Source organism: Zingiber officinale, chromosome 4A, assembly GCF_018446385.1.
Source record: "Zingiber officinale cultivar Zhangliang chromosome 4A, Zo_v1.1, whole genome shotgun sequence".
Classification (NCBI taxonomy): domain Eukaryota; kingdom Viridiplantae; phylum Streptophyta; class Magnoliopsida; order Zingiberales; family Zingiberaceae; genus Zingiber; species Zingiber officinale.
The window spans coordinates 417,843-436,162 of NC_055992.1; the positions used below are offsets into that span (position 1 = coordinate 417,843).

At 36.9% G+C, this 18,320-nt stretch overlaps 2 protein-coding genes across 5 annotated transcripts; one reads left to right on the plus strand and one right to left on the minus strand.

The window, feature by feature from the left end:
* The first annotated feature begins 326 nt into the window (after positions 1-326).
* On the plus strand, positions 327-1,052 carry LOC121969151 (60S ribosomal protein L12-1-like). Its single transcript, XM_042519089.1, has one exon. The coding sequence runs from the start codon at positions 396-398 to the stop codon at positions 894-896; it is 501 nt and encodes a 166-aa protein (XP_042375023.1). The 5' UTR covers positions 327-395; the 3' UTR covers positions 897-1,052.
* A 1,526-nt stretch (positions 1,053-2,578) lies between these two features.
* On the minus strand, positions 2,579-17,922 carry LOC121969152 (histone acetyltransferase HAC1-like). 4 transcript variants are annotated; one of them, XM_042519091.1, is made up of 18 exons: positions 17,498-17,922; positions 16,596-16,965; positions 15,201-15,309; positions 14,004-14,313; positions 13,440-13,931; positions 11,506-13,262; positions 9,523-9,819; positions 9,147-9,422; positions 7,131-7,259; positions 6,779-6,979; positions 6,493-6,635; positions 6,087-6,399; positions 5,746-5,885; positions 4,527-4,605; positions 3,985-4,374; positions 3,305-3,522; positions 3,084-3,204; positions 2,579-3,012 (listed from the first exon to the last, which is right to left on the minus strand). In XM_042519091.1, exons 2-17 carry the CDS (start codon positions 16,775-16,777, stop codon positions 3,090-3,092), a joined length of 5,151 nt encoding a protein of 1,716 aa, XP_042375025.1. In that variant the 5' UTR covers positions 16,778-16,965; positions 17,498-17,922; the 3' UTR covers positions 2,579-3,012; positions 3,084-3,089. The 4 variants fall into 4 exon arrangements, with proteins under 4 accessions (XP_042375025.1, XP_042375026.1, XP_042375024.1 ...); XM_042519092.1 differs by having other exon boundaries at positions 2,579-3,204; positions 13,449-13,931; XM_042519090.1 differs by having other exon boundaries at positions 2,579-3,204.
* Positions 17,923-18,320: the final 398 nt, after the last annotated feature.

Here is an 18,320-nt window from a genome sequence, read left to right on the forward strand (position 1 = left end):
AATATTTTTTTATAAATGAGTTAATTTGTGCCAATCAATATACTGATTGTATATTAATATTTTAATTAAATCGAGTCATATAAATGGTGTTTATTAATGTCTAGCAATTAATAATGCGAAAAATATTTTTTTTCAAAATATTAAATAAAAATAAATAAATTGAGAATTGCCTTGCAGGGCATAAAACCGAACTGTTTATTTTCCTTAATAAATTGGACCGGTCAGACTGTCAGTGTTGCCGTGAATCTGAAGTGTGAACCGGGTTCAAAACTTGAACTGGACCGACTAGGTAAATTCTATAAATACTCGCCCCTCTCCTTCCCGATTCGACTGCTAAACCCTAACATCAATTCCCACTCCATCCACCTCGGGCCGCTACCGCCGCCGCCGCCGAGATGCCGCCCAAGTTGGACCCGACCCAGGTCGTCGAAGTGTTCGTGCGCGTCACCGGTGGTGAGGTCGGGGCAGCCAGCTCTCTCGCGCCGAAGATCGGCCCTTTGGGTCTCTCCCCGAAGAAGATCGGAGAGGACATAGCCAAGGAGACGGCCAAAGACTGGAAGGGCCTTCGAGTCACCGTCAAGCTCACCGTCCAGAATCGCCAGGCCAAAGTCGCCGTCGTCCCCTCCGCCGCGGCCCTCGTCATCAAGGCCCTCAAGGAGCCCGAGCGCGACCGCAAGAAGACCAAGAACATCAAGCATAACGGAAATATCTCACTGGACGATGTTATCGAGATCGCCAGGGTGATGCGCCCCAGGTCCATGGCCAAGGACCTCTCCGGCACCGTCAAGGAGATTCTCGGAACTTGCGTGTCCGTAGGCTGCACCGTCGACGGCAAGGACCCCAAGGACCTTCAGCAGGAGATCTCCGATGGTGAAGTAGAGGTTCCTCTTGAGTAATTCTAGGTTGTTTTTATATTTATGATCATTTTGCTTTAAATCGCTAAAGTAGTTTTGTCGTATTTGATCTGGTTATTGGCGAGAATCTCAGCAGTTATATTTGCAATCGAAACATTTTGTATTCTCGATAAATCTATATTGTCAGGTTTATGTTTATTTGTGGTTCATGGATCCGTCTCTACTTCTTAATGATTTGTGGATTGTGATAGCGAAATAGAGAAGGATGATGCTATGTGTGATCACTGAAGTTTGTTCACTCCCGAAGATGAAAATTGGTTTACATGAATCAGTTGTTATTCATGATTTCCTTCTCAGAAATTCTTCTCTCCTCTTCTCCAGCAAATTATCAGCATCCTTTATCCAACACTTTCCTCTTGATTCTTTGTTGCTGCCATGAATTTCCACCATGCCTATTCATGTTTTTTATGAGTCCATGAATTTCCAATGCTGGAAGACCAAATTCGAGCTCCGGATGGGAGAAGTTCACCTTTAAATCGCGGAATGAACTCAGATCGAAACATACATTCTTGCTGGAGTTCTTAATTCCCATAATTTTAGTGAGCTTCTTAAAGTGTTTAATGGAAAGTCCCAACAACTCGGAAGGGCATACAGAGCGTGACTTGTTCCCACTTCTAGAGTCAAGTAATGACGAATGGTGGATGTCGACAAACTCACCATTCCCTAACTTAATGTTGCCTTTCCAATTACTGTGTTTTTTTGTTTAAATTGTTATTCAACTTTGATTAAGAAATATATAGGTGCAGTGACTGCATCATTTATAGCTGATAAAAGCTTATGACTATGAAATTAATACCAGAGAGTTAAAAACGTCGTAACCAATGATTAAGAGTCTTTAGTCTTTACATAGCAGATGACAATGCCTAACCTAGCTCATGCTTCTCACGATCCTAAAGTTGTTCATATTCCTGGAATATGCATTTAGGCGATACAAATTAATCATCTGTTTATAAAGTAACACAATTTTAAACAATCCATCAAGTTCAATTTGGATCACAACTTGCTAATTAAATGTCGCGAGAGAAAATTGGCCAAACTGAAGTTAAAAGCATAGTGCCAAGAAAGAATCCACCTGCGCACGCTTAAAATCGACTCATGGTATCATACCGACCTGGTAGCTCTAGAAAAGAATATATATATAATCCCAATTAGCCTCCACTATCTTTGGGGTGATCCTTCCATCGGTTATCAGTCAGTCCAGAAATTCAGCATCTTTTGATTACGTCTCTCGTTTGGAGGAAAATTTTTTGTAAATACGTCGTAGATAGAGTTCGAACTGCGGATGTTTGGATGATAACTTGGATATCTTATTGCGATATCATGATCCCGGGATGATCTAGTAGCTCTAGAGCACATGCTTTTGAACGCCAATGACCATTATGGCTGGTTAAATCTGATCCCGGGATGATCTAGTAGCTCTAGAGCACATGCTTTTGAACGCCAATGACCATTATGGCTGGTTAAATCAAATGCTACTTTTACGCCAAATACTGATAGACAATCCTATTTTGGAAATTTTCATATTATAATTAGTTTTGATTGAGGATCCGTTTAGAACGGGTTCAAGTTGGTGAATATGATTTATTTTATAAATTTTATTTTTATTCGATCAGGTACAGATTAATAATTTTGTAGAGGAGAATTATCACCTTCAAGCCAAAGACTGTAAAAGAGGACAAGGAGATTCCCTCTTATTTCATTTTTCAAGTGGCAATACATCTGTACAAAAGGGGCGGGCACAAACAAGTGCAAGATCCGTTCATCCCCATTTCTCTCTAAACCCTCCAATTAGGCACAAAATTTCAAAACTAAATATGATTATTTTAGAGCTAGAAAAGGTGAATTTAACAACACCTATAATACAAGTTACAACCACCATCCGTGGAAGATGACGAGCTAGCTGCTGCATGACAAATCAAAGTACCACCTCCAGCAGCTTAGATCGACCAATAAATTTGGGATGTTGTCAGGATATGTTAGCGCCGTACTGAACATGCAACAGATACAGCAGATGAGGTGGGAGAGCCATTTTGTACAAGCTGATCGTATCATGCCATTGTTTCATTGATCTGATTCAGATTTGCCGAAACCCAGATGACTGCCAATCCATACAGCATTGTTCAATAAATGGAATGAAATATAAAGGAGTTAACAGAATCCTCTTTTTACAGTTTGTTATCCGGAGTTTGCAGCAACCTCAGCTGCACGCTGTCTCATCATCTCCATCACTGCAGCCCTACGCCGGGAATCAGATTGCTGCTGCAATCTTCTGAAGTGTTCCCTCAGATCTCTGGAAAAAGAAAGCGGGTTTTGTTCTGTTATTTTTTATTTTTTGCTTGAAAAAAAACATCAAAAGTCAGGATAATACATATACTGAGTAATGAGAATACCTGCATCGAGGTACAGTGCATGCTGATTCTTTACATGCACGAGCATGCAATTGGAGGAGATACCACATCCTCTTGCATAAAACACAACCACCTGAAGCACGCGTCTTACATTGAAGACCATGACGAAAAAGGCCTTTAACTTTTCGGCAGTTTGGATATTGGCACTGTGGAGATCGACACTGGGAAGCATGGACCAAAAGATCAAGCATTTTCCGAAGCTGCAACATAAAAGACATTCAGTCAGCATGATATTTACTAACGACAAATTATAAGCAAAATTTTAGTAATTGAAAACTTAAGAGCAGTCTTGCATTACTGTAAATATAGAAAACATGTTGAGTATAGATATTCGTTATAAATAATAAGCAGCGTAATGTATGCCTTCAAAGATCAAACTAGGTTAGAATTCCCCTGCCGAGTGGAAACGAATATGCTAGGTTTATGATGCCAAACATAATCTCATAGTCTAATATTTGCTTCCATTTTTAAGCATTGAAAAAGGATCGTGAATTCTATTAGCACTCGCAGAAACAGAAAGTGTATATGCAGCCCATAACTATGAAATTATTGTTATGATCCGCATTGGGCACATTACTGGCAATAAACAAGAATGCAAATGAGTCGAGTTCCCTAATATCAGACATTTTGCTTGAAAGGTTTTGAGTAAACTCCAAAAGTACCTGTGAAACTCGCTTTGCTCGAGCTTCTTTGTTTTGTGCGTCGCGTTCAGCATTTGTTGGATGATTAGTCAACTTATGAGGATGGTCAATGCCACCCTTCTGATAGCAAGCATTGCATACATCAAAATCTGGACAAATTTCACATCGCCAGCCCTGACCAGTTTCAATATCATGATAGCAAACGTGGCATGTGGTCACAAATGCAGGTGCAGTAGGATTATGGAGGTGATATAAGATCATCATTGATGAATGCTTAGCACGGCGCAGAGTATCATACTGATAGTGATTTCCTTGACAAAGACTCAGAAATGCCTGCCTAGTGTCAAAAAATTCACTTTCTAGTATATCATCTTTATCCTTCGTATCCTCAGCAACGTCCCTAATTTCAACCTATGGAGGATGTATGTGCCAATGGTCACAATTTTGATGATAAAAAAATAACACAAATACTAAGACATGTAAATATGCATGTCTCTGACGTTAAGTGAACCCACACAGAAGAAAGATAAGACTGAGAAATGCCTTCTGTTACAAGAACTCACTGGATATAGCATATGCTTTTCCCTACTATTAGTGGGATGCCTTTCTCTTTGATCTACCTTTCCTTCAACTTCATAACACCTGCAAGACTTAGGAACCAATCAGCCTCGAGATCCAACATTTTTGCCTCCTTTAACAAATTGCTTATGGATATTTGTGCAGATTGAAAAAGTTCATTATTAATTTTTCGACTGGGAATAATTCTAACCACAATTTAATTTTCCCTTTCAACTTCATAATATTTTCAATAAACTGCATTGACTCAAGTACGAACCTTTCATTATTTATTATAATTATTTCAAAAACTGCATAGAAAATGTTTACATGTGCTCAACAGATGTGTCAGGTGTCAACCAATGTATTGGTAGCAGGCATATGTACAAAGGGTACATAGAATCCAAGTATCAAAGCTGATGCATGAGCATATACAATAGTATGAAAACCAGTTGAGAGACCAGAATTCTCTTTTTCTTGTCCTCTTTTACCCTTTTTTTGAAAGAAGCATCTTTCAAACCTTTTATGAAACTACTACACGCTTCTTGAAGAAAATGCTTATGAACCTTAAAGGTCAGCTTCCTTTCTGAAATTACAATATTGTGCTTGAGATTTCGGTCATCACGGAACAAAGAATACTCAATTTCACAATTATTAAGACAAGTCCCAATGCAAACTAGTAGAAAAAGGTGCAGGAAACAAACATAATATATCTTAATGAACATTATGAATTTGAACAGAAAGACCTCTTATAATTCTGCTGGTTGAAATACAACAGTTGCAATTTGTAATACCTTGTTTCACAAATATTCTTTTGTAAGGAGAGCAAAGCTTTTGCAAACGAACTACATCAGATGACAAGAATTCTGAGGTAGAAATTACTTGTCTATATTAGAATAAAAAAGCATCTTCCAAACCATCAATAGACACAACGGAAAAAACTACACATGTATGGCAGAGAACAAGGGAGAGAACACACACACATATGCTACTCGTATGTGTATATATTATATACACATAATATAATATTCTTAAGCACACAAGGGAGAGAACACACACACATACACACATGTATGTGTATATATTATATATATTCTAGAATCTAGATCAATTCCATCTCCTTATGAAGCGGGCAATTGTTTTTGCAATTCTTTCTTTGATTTTGATTAAATATATGTTACTCGTCAAAAAGATATAAGGTTCCTTACTTTTTAAAAATGAACTTACTTGTCGCAAAGTTGGAAGTTTTTGCATTGATTGCAAACCCATCGTGTCCCAGATACCATTAGGATGCGACAATGTGTGCAACTATGCTGCAAGTGAACCATTATAAAATCTTCTTTCATGGGGGATATGGTTTCGCCAAGCTGTGCAGAGCAAAAAACCATTGAAAAAACTGGATGTATGGATTTACTAATGGAAATAACTGTCTAAGAAATAAGCAAAGACTAGTGATCAATTATAAAGGAAATCATAGTTAAAAAATATATATTGTAAGTTCTGAATTAAAAATTCTGCAGTAACCACTAACCAAATGGTAGAACACCCTATTGAGAACAAAAGAATACCTTTTGCATCAACAAAGCATCCTTCGAGGTGTTTCCAGAGAGATCAGTATGACCAGCAGCTTTCAAGGCCCTTTTTGTAAGTGTCATCTTGTTTTTTCCTTTCTTCATTTGTTTTCTACCATCTTCGTCTTGACGAAGTTGATTGATGATATCCTCAGCTGCACCAGGACAATAATCTCCATCAAAATATGGCAAACGTGCTGCAGTTACTTTGGCCTTGCACTCCCCGGTGGTTACAAAGAAATGATCATACAAATTCGTCAGATCAACAACAATATTCTCCTTTGCAGCTTTTCGGAGCATAGATAAGTACCTGATAAGGTCAAAATAGAAAATAAATAAACAATGTGGTGCAGCAACATTATCTGAAAAATAAAGAATAAATAGAATAATTTCCAAGTTTTACCACTCCCTCAGTTTGTCAGATTTAGGTGTCTTCTGAATCTCAGGATGGCAGTACAGTATATAATCTTCTCCCTTTAAAGGAGGACAAGCCCAAATGTAACAGCTAGTAAATCCACGTTTCTTGCAATATTCAAGATATCCAATCTGTAGAGAACCATAATAAAAACACGTCATAGATCACAAAATAATTTGAAATGACAAAACAATAGGGTTGCTTTTAGATTTTTTTTTTTTTTTAATTCAAGAAAAGATGAAAGTAAAATGAAAGGGTACTTATGCGAGTGTACCAGAATTTCATGATAAACAAATGTACGTAGAGCTTCTCCAGACACTGTTTTGATTTCAGGCCTGAAGTACTTGACAGAATCTAAATAAGAAAGATATACACGTCGCTGGTTAGGGAAAGGGGAATCAGAACCAAATTCTTGAACGTACATGCCAAATAAGCATACTTCTACGCCTTCTATCTTCTGAAATAACAGTATAGCCTAGAAAAAAAACAAGTTAGCTTAGAATTTGCAAAAAAATCCTGTCCTATGCTTAATCTACTGTTTATACTTATTGGAAACTGATTTGAACTCTTGTTTAGCATGAGAAAAAAAGGAAGAAATTCAGTGTTGAAGTGGTCAGATTTTGTACCTTGGATTTATATGGAAATTCTCTAGGGTAATTTTCCTCCTGAAACATTTCTAGAAATCGCTGTTTTACCTCCAATTTTTTGTCAACAGATGATACAACTCTAACTACTAGCTTCTCTACCCCTGGCACCTGAAATATCAAATAAGAAAAGTAATAATTCAAGCTACAACAGACATCTTCACACCAAAGGAATTAAAAGAATGGCATAGTATTAAAAGAAATCTTGCTGGCATTTAAACAGAAATATTGCCCATGAAACTAAAAACTAAAGTATATTAAGATAATGAAACAGAAATATCTAGGAAGAGAAAGCCTATGCTCGTATCTTGGTCTGCCCCTCATGGAGAGGAAACCCAGCATACAAAATTGTGTTCTTATTAACCGGATAGCGACCAGGATAGACTCTGTGTGACTCTCTGGTCAACATGATGGGTTGTAACAACAACTTGACTAGCATTCCTCAGTGTTAACCGACCTATTTAAGCTTCCATCTTGGGTTATTTAAATATTGACAAGTAGATTATTCTTGAAAAAAAAATGACAAGTAAACAAAATCAGTCTCATAATAATAAAAAAATGGCCATGAGTCTGAAACTTTATTTTATTTTGATTTTGGAGATTTAAAATAATTTTATTTTACTTGAATGTTTACTAGTTCAGAGTTCTAGTATACCTAATCTAATTTTACCCTAGTCTTAGTGAGACTAGGTCATTGTAACACACACAAAAAGGCTTTCAGCCATTGTTCTATACAATCTACCAATCATACAATTTTATTTTGGAGAATATTTCTCCCTTGCGAGATCAGTTATAAGGGCATGAGTATCGCTAACTGAGGTACATGGTCAAGTGGTATCAAAGCTCAACTTTGTTCTAGAACATGATAATTGATTTCCTGCCAACCAAATGACATCCACCTCTCATAATCCTTGTTAATTCCAAAAGCCACCAATCCACCCTCATAATAAACCATTGACCCCCAAACCTAGTGTTAAGTGTATTCATTTGCCTATAACTCAATATGCATGGCACAATTCGATCAAAATGGATCTTGCCATGCTCAAAACAAGTCCACTCAGAGGATCATGTCGGGCCTTGGGTGCACAACCCCCCAGAAGGAATGGGATATAAAAACTTGAGCCATTTCAAGTATGAGTTGAGCCATACTTGGTCAATGAGTCTAGTTAAGTAGGACCGGCTTGTCGGGCCTAGCATGACTCATGTACATGGTGTGTTGACCTAACATGGGCATTAACCAACCTTTTTTATGAATTTTGAATGTATTTTTTTTTTAAACTACCCATAAATAGCTGGAAAATATTATTAAATAATTTAAAGAATTCCCAAAAGTATTTAAGAATCAGCATTTTAAATTTTGATTTACTTTTTTTATTATTCATAATTTTTTAACATTTTTATTTATTTTTATTGTTAATTAAGATGTTGCAACAACCAACACAGAACAAGTTTAGATTCTTGAAAATTTGTGGGTTTAGGATTGATTTAAATAAGTTAGGTCATAAAGCAGGAGGATCATTTTAACCTGAAAATAAAGGAGTCATGTTTAACTATTGCTTCCAATCTAATCACATAGAGGATATCAAACTGATGAAGATATCATATCGCACAATAACATACTAGGAGTTCCAAAAGTTTCATTGTTGCACAAAAGTATAGTTAAATAGGAGTGAAGCATGTCTACCAACTGTGTGAGAGAAAAAAATATTGAAATACATTGATATATCAGATCTAGGAAAATAATATATACTTATTGAACTGAGAACAAGAGAGAAAAGAACTCTGCTGATCAAGTATAACAGCCATACAGAGTCACCGTCTAATAATCAATGGATGCTGTTTGATCAAATGGCTATTCTATTGGGAACATATGCAAACTTCAACTAAAAATATATCAACAACGGTTTTGGATGTACTTCCCAAAATAATTTTTACATAACTAGAAACTCAGTTCTGACTACAATTTTTGTTTGAAATAAAAACAACTATCCCACTCACCTCATCAAAAAATTTTCCCTGCTGCTTGGCTCTTTCTTGTCTCTCATGTTTCAACCGTTTGAAAAGCCTTTGTTCTATATGATCACTGAGGATAGTTCTTGGCAAATCCTTTGCACCAAGAACAGCACTCTGTGGTAAGGGCTTGCGCTCACCTCTCTCTATTTCCTCCACATAGCAATTAGGGCAAGTGTATTCTGCTTCTCCATCATTTCTTCTGCCATTGAATAGAGCACATATTTGATGTTGCCAAGTTTCACATTTATCACATTGCACCCACTACAACAGGATAATGGCTTTTATAAGAATTTATACATGGTAGGATTTAAGACAGGTAAGAGAGAATACGGAAAATTAAAGGCAGAAATAAAACAGTTACCCATTCTTCCGTTTCCTCATCATTTCTCTTCTTTTCAAGCTTTGACTTTGCAAATACAGATCCTTCAGCTTCTATAGTGTCACCACGAGCATCATTATAACATGGGATACAAAAGTATTGCCGTGCATCACCACTTCCAACTGTATAATACTGTGCATTTTTCTTTATTCGGGCACCACATGGGGAACAATAGATTGGAGGGGGTTCAAAATTGAGTTTTTCCACTGCACAAAGTTGGCAAGAATTCTCAGTCATTGACCGTTCCATCGCTTGATTCTTCTCAGCTTTGGCCTTACTCTGAGAAAATAGAAAGCACAAAACTACATCATAATCATCCTTGAAAAACTTGAATTTAGTTGATAAAAAAGATAATGTGTTCCCATATTAATTTAAATATGGTCTCTAACCATATGTAGTAAATAATAGTTATCTACACTAGCTATTATATGACAATAATATGCATAATCATTGTTATTCCTTAAGTACCTAACTTACCTATATGTCACCACTGCATTCAAGTTCATCAACTGCCATGTTTAAATTGAGTCTAACGGAAAAAATCCATGTGACTGCTGAAATATCTTAACCTCACAAGGATAGGATTCCTATATTTTGATTAAAAAGCTTTATGCAACATTTAAAGTATTCATTCAAAAAATGATATACCAATCAAGAGAATCTAAAAGGTAAAACACAAGTCAAGTTGGCTGTCTTTCCTGCACCATTCCAAGTTGCAACAACATTATTGACTCCCTAGAACAATAGCGAAATGCTTGCCAAACCATCATGAAAAAAATGTACACATTCAAATGTCACAAAGTTCCAATTCTTTCTTCATGAGTCTTAAGAAACATATGCCTTCTACCAAAGATAAAGAGCTTGCTTTACTTATGACACAGCATGCCAATGTGGGTATGTTGAAATTAACTGCAGCATTAAGTGGGCCAAACAATTTAATTTTTTTTACTACTGAAAGAAGAACTAATTCTTCAAGCTGTAGCCAGCTTGTTTACTTATATCAACAGTTTCATTGTTTCGACACAATTTTCTTGGACTTGGATGCTAGTATCCGACATGATTATGCACCTAGGTTTCCACCATATTTTCTAATAAATTTTTATAAAAATATATTCCTCCACACAATTGAGTTACAAATTTACTCAATTCCATACTCTTTTATCTACGTTCATTAAATTTTTCAATCCAGATTAAACATTAAACTAATTTTATTTTTTGCTAGTGAACCAGACATTTTAGGATGGAACTAAGGGGTTTAGGAGTCATGGCAGTATTGTTGATCAGAATAGGTGGATGAATGCCAACCAAGATTGTTTATCCGCATGAGAAAACTCTGAGCCAGATGATTGAGCACAAGTAGGAAACTTTGGTTATAATACCACAGTGGTACCAACTGACATTTGAAAATTTTCACTGACATTTGAAATTAATGAACACTTGGATTCAAACACATTTTCTACTGTTTCATATTAGGATTACTTGATGTAAGAAATACCAAAATGATATTATATTGATAAAAGGACTGCTTTTCATGAATTTTGAACCAAATGTTTAGTGGATCAAAGTAATTAAGTAGCAATACAGATGTAGAAAAGTTCATCATGAACGTACCGAATGTTCAACAATGTAGGTTTTAACAAATAACAACTTATCAACTGAAATGATCATTATTATGAACATCATTCACTCCTATTTGTCTCAACTTTTCAGGGGGTAGGTCACATGGATCCTATACATCCATTGAGCTCTGTACAAACCTAAATCATTAGTAATATCTTATTAACTGAACTGACACAAGACAAAATTAAGTGAAGAGAAAGGGAAATTGTTAATCTAAGAAAGTAATTTGTACGAAAATCTGGGTAGAAGATTCAGAAAAATTGACATCTATAAAGATTGGAAATATCATAAATATGATGTAAAGATAGCATAAAGTAGAAGAAAAATACAGTGCCAAAACCTAACCTGGCCAACCCATTGCCTCAGACCAATTATATGCTCCTTAATTTGCTTAGGAGTGAACAATTCAATCAACGAAACACCTTGTATCTTTGGCTTCCCTGATTTTCCAGTTACTTGATCAGTTGGTTGGTTAGCTAAGTCCTGGTTGATTTCTGCAGCAGCATGATTCAACAATTTATCATCTGCAGTACCTTCTTGATGGACACAAGAGCCAACAGTTCTAGAAACATTAGGATTCTTTTCGCAGCCAGTCAAAATTACACTCTCCTTAATAGTACTGTCAAATACGGGCAATTTTTCCTGCCCACTACCAAAAGGCTCATCCATCTTCACATTGAGGTCAGAGTTAGCAAAAATCTTTTGTTTACACTCTGAGTCTTGCACCTCCCAGAAGTCATAATGTTGATTTCCAGGAGTGACAGGGATTAAGGTAGATTCAGTGGTAGGAAAAATAGGTGATATGTGTTCGATCTTGATCCGCTTAGATACTGGCTGATTGTTCTGAGAAACTTCAGAAGGCGCTATCTCTGCTTTCATTCCATCAGCATCTCTTTTTATTTCAGACAACAGACATATCTCAGCCAATGCATGGGAATGTACCTTATAATTTTGAGCTATCCGATCACGTACAGGAATGCAGACAGGACAATCACCTGCTGCACACTTACAAATATGCTTGACAAGTTTTCTAGATGGAAAACAACGAGGAAATTTGCACAGATCACTGCTACAGGTATCCATATGCATAATCAACTCCTGAGCTTTCACACAGTTAGCTTCTTTGCACATTCCCTTTTTCGAGGGGCACCTGCGAGCATGATGTAGAAACAACAACCATCTCTGTTGTTTTAAATAGTTTGGTTGCTTCATATATTCTCTGTTTGCAGTATCTAATTCTCGAGCAGAGCAAAGAGGTTGTTGAGCTTTGTTTTGCCCAGACAATCTTTGATGAAGCTCTTCCTGGATTTGTTGGAATGATAATTTATCTGTGGCCTTGGGTTGCTGAATTGGTTGAGGATGACACTGAAACTGCAGGAGTTCCTCCACTTGTGATCCACTAGATACACAACTAAAGTTGTTAGAAAATCCATTAAGCTGCTGGTGTGAGTGCAACAGCTGCTGAGAATCCTTTGAAATCGAAACACTAAAATCTTTAGAGTTGAGCAAAGGACCTAAAACTTGAACACTTTTATCTTGAACTTCAGCAGAATAATGTTGCTGGTACTGGGTCTGTAAATCTGGAGGGTGGACTTGTTGAGTGGCTGATGGGAAAAATGTGTTCGAACAGGTGACATTCGATATTAATTGCTCACCAAAATGTGAGGCTAATGAGGACTGTCTCAAAGGGTCATTCTTCGGTATCAGTTGATGTTGGTTCTGCATGCTTTGTTGATGCTTTTGCAGTAACTGATGTTGGCTCTGAACAATTTGTGCACAAGTTTGATTAGACTGTTGCACATCCTGTTGCGACTGAAGAAGATTTTCTCCAATAGAATGAGTTGATTGATAATTCATTTTGACAGATTGATCAACAAGCAATTGAGGTTTGTCATCAAGAGGAAGTTGCACCGCATGAAAACCTGCATGATGGTTGAGTAATCCTTGGTTTGTTCTTGACTGATCCATAGCAGAATTTATGTTACTTATAGAAGATAAGCTAGAGGAATCCCGTTCATGAAAGGTCTGAGAATGAGATATATTGTTCGTATTCACTGTATAACTACTGCTCAGGACAGGTAGCCCTTGCCGTGACATTGATGCTGTATAAAACAGAATTATATCCTCGCAATGTGGTAAGACTACTAATGAAAGTAATAGACAAGATGAAGCATGCGACAAAGGGAAAAAAACCATCATATGTTCAATGCAAACAAACTACATGAGAAAAAAACTAGAGGCATGAATTGCACTGGTATTGATGAAAGCACGAACATTACTTGGCATACGTGATTGGTGATGTTGCTGATCCAAATTCTGATATAGAGGCTTTGAGGAACTAGAATAAGGAATTGGGCTTTGGAAACCCTCAGAGGCTGCAGGGGCACTTTGTTGTATGTTGTTCCCAATAAATCCCAATGCATCGTTTGCAAGTCCATTAGATAATCCACAAGGGGAACCATTTTGAAGAATATTTGACCTCATTCCAGCACCTATTTGAGAACCAAGATTATGCAATGTGTGGATATTTTGACTTTCCACATATTTCTTAAGCTGCAGAGATTGTGGAGACATATTAAATTCAGTGCTAGATAATCCTCCATTAGAACATTCAAAATTTGCAGATACAGTCCGCTGACTATTAAATCCTGGTGTTGGTATCATTTGACTAAATTGTCTTGGTGCATTAGTTGAAGGAATGGAAGACATTATACTACCAGAAGCTAGAGCAAAGTTGGATGATTGAAACTGGTAGCCATTAGAAATTGTTCCTGCACATGAACACAATGAGTCCACAGCAAACCTCATAGCTTAATTATAAGACATTGTTGGAGAAAAGTCACCATCTGAGGCATTTGAAGATGTATTATTTCCATTATCAGTTGGACCATGTGCAGTTGATGGTAAGCTGACAGTACTTGAAATAGTTTGAGGTACAACATTGGTATTGCTGGTGGAAAATGTAGGATGATCTGACTTAACTGAAAGTCCACTATTGTTGCTTCCACTGCTTGACATACCAGGCGTAGGAATCATACTGACTGAAGATAACGATGCATTATGATGTGATGATAGAATGTTGTTAAGGACACGCTTCACAATAGGGTATAGGCATTGCTCTGATGCTTCCATCACTAAACTCAAATAGACTTCCTGATCAGTAAAGTTATGCCTTAGATTGTCTAACAAAGAATGAGTATCAAAGCTGAAACAACTATTGTTTTAATGTTGCATTAAAAAATCATTGTTCTATTTAAGAAAAAAGATAGGAGTGTGCCCTTAGACACCCTCATGATTTTATTCTGAATTATTAGGAGAACAACAGAACAATCCGCGGAAGAGCTCCTGCAGTCATTTCTCATTTACCCAACAATTGTAAGAAAAACTGTTAGCAAAAAATTGAAAGGGCGCCCCAATTATCAAAATCTTTAAAAGGGTGCCTCTTTTAAAAAAAAAAATCAAAAGAGCACCCCACCATATTTTTCATACTAAAAATACCCTTATTCCGGAGCCATTGTACCATAGAGTATCTGCTACAATGTGTTAAAATAAACTTGTTCAACTTGTTTAAAAATACCATACATAATGCACAATGCAATTTTATATATGTAAAAAACTTTTTACCAATTTGTTTAAAAATACTATACATAATGCACTTTTATATAAAAATAAACTTTTTACCAACCTGATCAAAATTACCTAAATTTAATCAAAATTGCTTCAACATGGTCAAAATCACCATAAAAATGTTGCAACGACCACTATTTTTGACCAAGTTAAACTAAAAAGAAAAACGATTTACTTTAACACATTGTAGCAGCTACAGCTACTTCATAGCCGGTATAACAACGCTGGAATAAGGGTATTTTCAGTACGAGAAATATGGTGGGGTGTCCTTTTGGTTTTTTCCCAAACTATTGTTAGAACTAACAAAACTTAAGATTTGAAACCTTATAACTCAACAATCAGATAAATGAAATGGTTGGATTATAAAAGAGTCCCTATAGAGGCAAAGAATGTGTGAAGAATAATAAAGGTACCCTTGCGGCAATATCCTTGAAGATACGATCTTCAATACGCATAACAAGCTCAGGTATCCTTGGGGACCACTCAGGACTTGATTGGTTTCTTTTTTGAAGAATATTGAAGCTGTAACAATAAACAATTTGTATCATCAAAATAAATCAAGAGCCATATGTCTTGATAGAATGTATATGAACAAAGCCAAGAATATTGAATTACTTCATTTATCATACAATTAAATTATAAAGTTGAGATATACGCTTCAAAAGATATAAATTAGAATATTTCATTAATACATACGCACGTAATGGTCGAGTTGGATCGGTTCCAACTATGTAAGTTGCATGCATAATAGTCAAACAACAAACTAATTTAATACTTCCTAAGTTCCTAGCAATTTCATCTCACTATCAAAAACCAGTGCAATTACAGATGAATCTGTAACACAGAATAAACTGTCATGGTAATAGAAATACTTCAGAGGAAATTCTTGTCCAATTAATATTAAATAAAGCCACAAGATATTTTAATGCACTGAACCAAAGTTAAACAACTATAAACAAACCAGGCTACTGAGTGAGATGGTTGAAAAGCTAAAATTACTTCACAGTTTAAGTCAACTTTCTTTCAGAAACAAAAATGCTACAGATATGTCTAGCAACACCATGAAGAAGCAAAACAGCATGTTAAGCTTGGAGATAATACACATGTTGACACTAATACCGTGTCTTATTTCAGAGTTTACATTAAATATTTAACACAGTTGTGATAGTATAGATGACATGTTCTTTTATGATTAATGTTTTCGATAAATTTAAGACACTTTTGTTAGGTATATGAAGACCAAGGTTTAGGGAAGACCATAAAATTACCGTACAACCCATGCATAATGCTAATTATCTCATATTGGTTGCTATTGTATGCATCATACACATGCTAGGAGCTTCCATGAAATTTCTCCAGACAATCATATATCACCATCCACAATGTATGAAAGTAACTGTCATAATTGTATTTGGAATCACATGCAAAGTCCTTTTCCTAAAATGAAAGTCTAATCTTGTAAAGATAACTTTTGTGCAGTGAGAAGGCCAACACTGAAAGATAGACAATGGAAAAACCAATTAAAACAGTTAAACAAGACGGATGGAAGATGCATCTAGCTCTAGTGATGTGAATATCTGGAGAATAGGCTGGTCTAGGATATAATCTAAATTAGATGCAATTAAATGGGTTCTTTAGAATGACTGCTTTCTTTTGTCTCCACCAATGAACCACCTATTCTAGGCTACGAACATCATTTGAGTCAATGAGGCTAATAAATGACAATCAGCATAAGTTATGTTTGGTATGAAGAGTGGACAGATAAATCACCAGATTATAGTGAAGTTCCAAAACAACAACTTGCTTACATATTTCTCCGCATAGCAGCGCGACCATTTTGAAGTTCTGAATCCACAGGTCGTGGTCCAAGGTTCTGCATTTGATGCACCATTAAGTTTCCAATCTGCTGTGATGAAGCAGATATTTGTGTGCTAGTTTGGGCAGACATCTGATTAGAGATCTGCCCGTGCAAATGTGCACGTGCATTCATCTTCCCAAAACAATTTTAGTACAATGTTCCTCAAGATTTACCAGCAGCAAGCATAGCTGTCAACAACTGGATAAATCAGAGTACAACCTAAGGTAGGCTCAAGATTTCACTGAGGAAGAATCACACCCAACTCATGGCGAGAAAAGGTTGTTAGCAGCATGCCGTTCAGACCATCAAGCTTCTGCTTACTGCCCAAGGTGATGCCAAATTAGCAAGGTTCGATAGATCACTAAGCAAACCAATGAATAAATACTGAAAAGTGGAATTTTCTTGCAAATGATCAAAAAGTAAATCATTTTGTTACAAAACACATAGCTCGATAATCATAAGATTGAAGCTTAATTGAAGACTATAATTGTAAGCCCTTCATGTAAACAACAATTAGTAATGCAAGGAAATGAATGAAGTAGCGACGAAAGTAAATGACCACTAAATTGGACAGAATAAAACCCACAGGAAGCGGCTGACGCCACGAATGCCTCACGCGCAGGAAAGAGGACAAGCATCATAAATTCCAGTAGAATCTAAATGAGAGCAAGTCCTAAAATTTACATCATTCGTTCCTGTCCACCAAACCGACGAACAAGAGAGACAGATAAAATTCACAATGAAGCCACTTTCCTCAAACCCTAGCACAGCATCAGATCAAAATAATGCTGAATGGAGACCATAAAAGAACAATTATAACCCAGACACCTCCACGAAATAAGAAAACTGTACCCTAGGGAGACCACGGTCGCCGGTTGTCTTATGCTGCCGTCCGCAGCTAGAGCGGCGGGGCGCACTCCGACGGCAGCAGTGAGAGGGAGAAACCCAAATCCCCGGACGGTTGTTTGTCGAAGAACCCACCGGACGCTAATCGACGATCCGAAGAGCAGCTGCCTGCACCTTGCTTATCGATCCCTTTCTTGGAATTCGAGAAAATAATGCAGACGCGCGCGGCGAGCTTTCTTCCTCTCCGTTTCCTCCTGCGCTCGCTTCCTCCCTCTTTCCAGATCAATCGACTTAACTACGCTCGGACGAAAGCTCCTCCTCCGATCAGCAATTTCTTAAACCTCAAATTCATTCACCGTCTTTCCTTTTTGGGACATTTGCCCACCGCCGATTTGAGGTCCGATCGGAGACCACGGCAATCTCCCTAGCCGTCAAACACGTGAGCAAAAATACGTGTACCCAAATGTCTACCCGACGCCCTGCGCTCTGATTTGCCAAACCGTTTAATACCTATTTGTTTTCTTCGAGTTGGGAGGTGGGTAGCCATGTCGGGTAATAATTCGGGTAGAAATGGGTGACCGTCCGTTATGTGCGTTTTAATTGGGCAATATCTTGCATGGTGCTGCTAAATTAAACGCATCACGGTTTGAATTGCAATGATAAAGAATAGAAACGATGGCAGTCCACTGTCCAGGCATCTCATGCCCAATGCCCAGAAAAAGATTTTAGTTATTTCTATTTTAAAAAACAATCTTGAATTAAAACGTATTTTAGTCAAAATTATTTGGTGAACATCTGAATTATCAAAAAAATAATAATAATAAATGAA

Coding starts and splice junctions, on each gene's coding strand:
- LOC121969151 (XM_042519089.1), top strand. CDS start 396: ATGCCGCCCAAGTTGGACCCGACCCAGGTCGTCGAAGTGTTCGTGCGC.
- LOC121969152 (XM_042519091.1), bottom strand. CDS start 16,777: ATGAATGCACGTGCACATTTGCACGGGCAGATCTCTAATCAGATGTCT. Junction 9,820..11,505: donor TGAGGCAATGGGTTGGCCAG/GTTAGGTTTTGG, acceptor CTATTTTCTCAG/AGTAAGGCCAAAGCTGAGAA. Junction 6,400..6,492: donor TCTGACAAACTGAGGGAGTG/GTAAAACTTGGA, acceptor TGACCTTATCAG/GTACTTATCTATGCTCCGAA.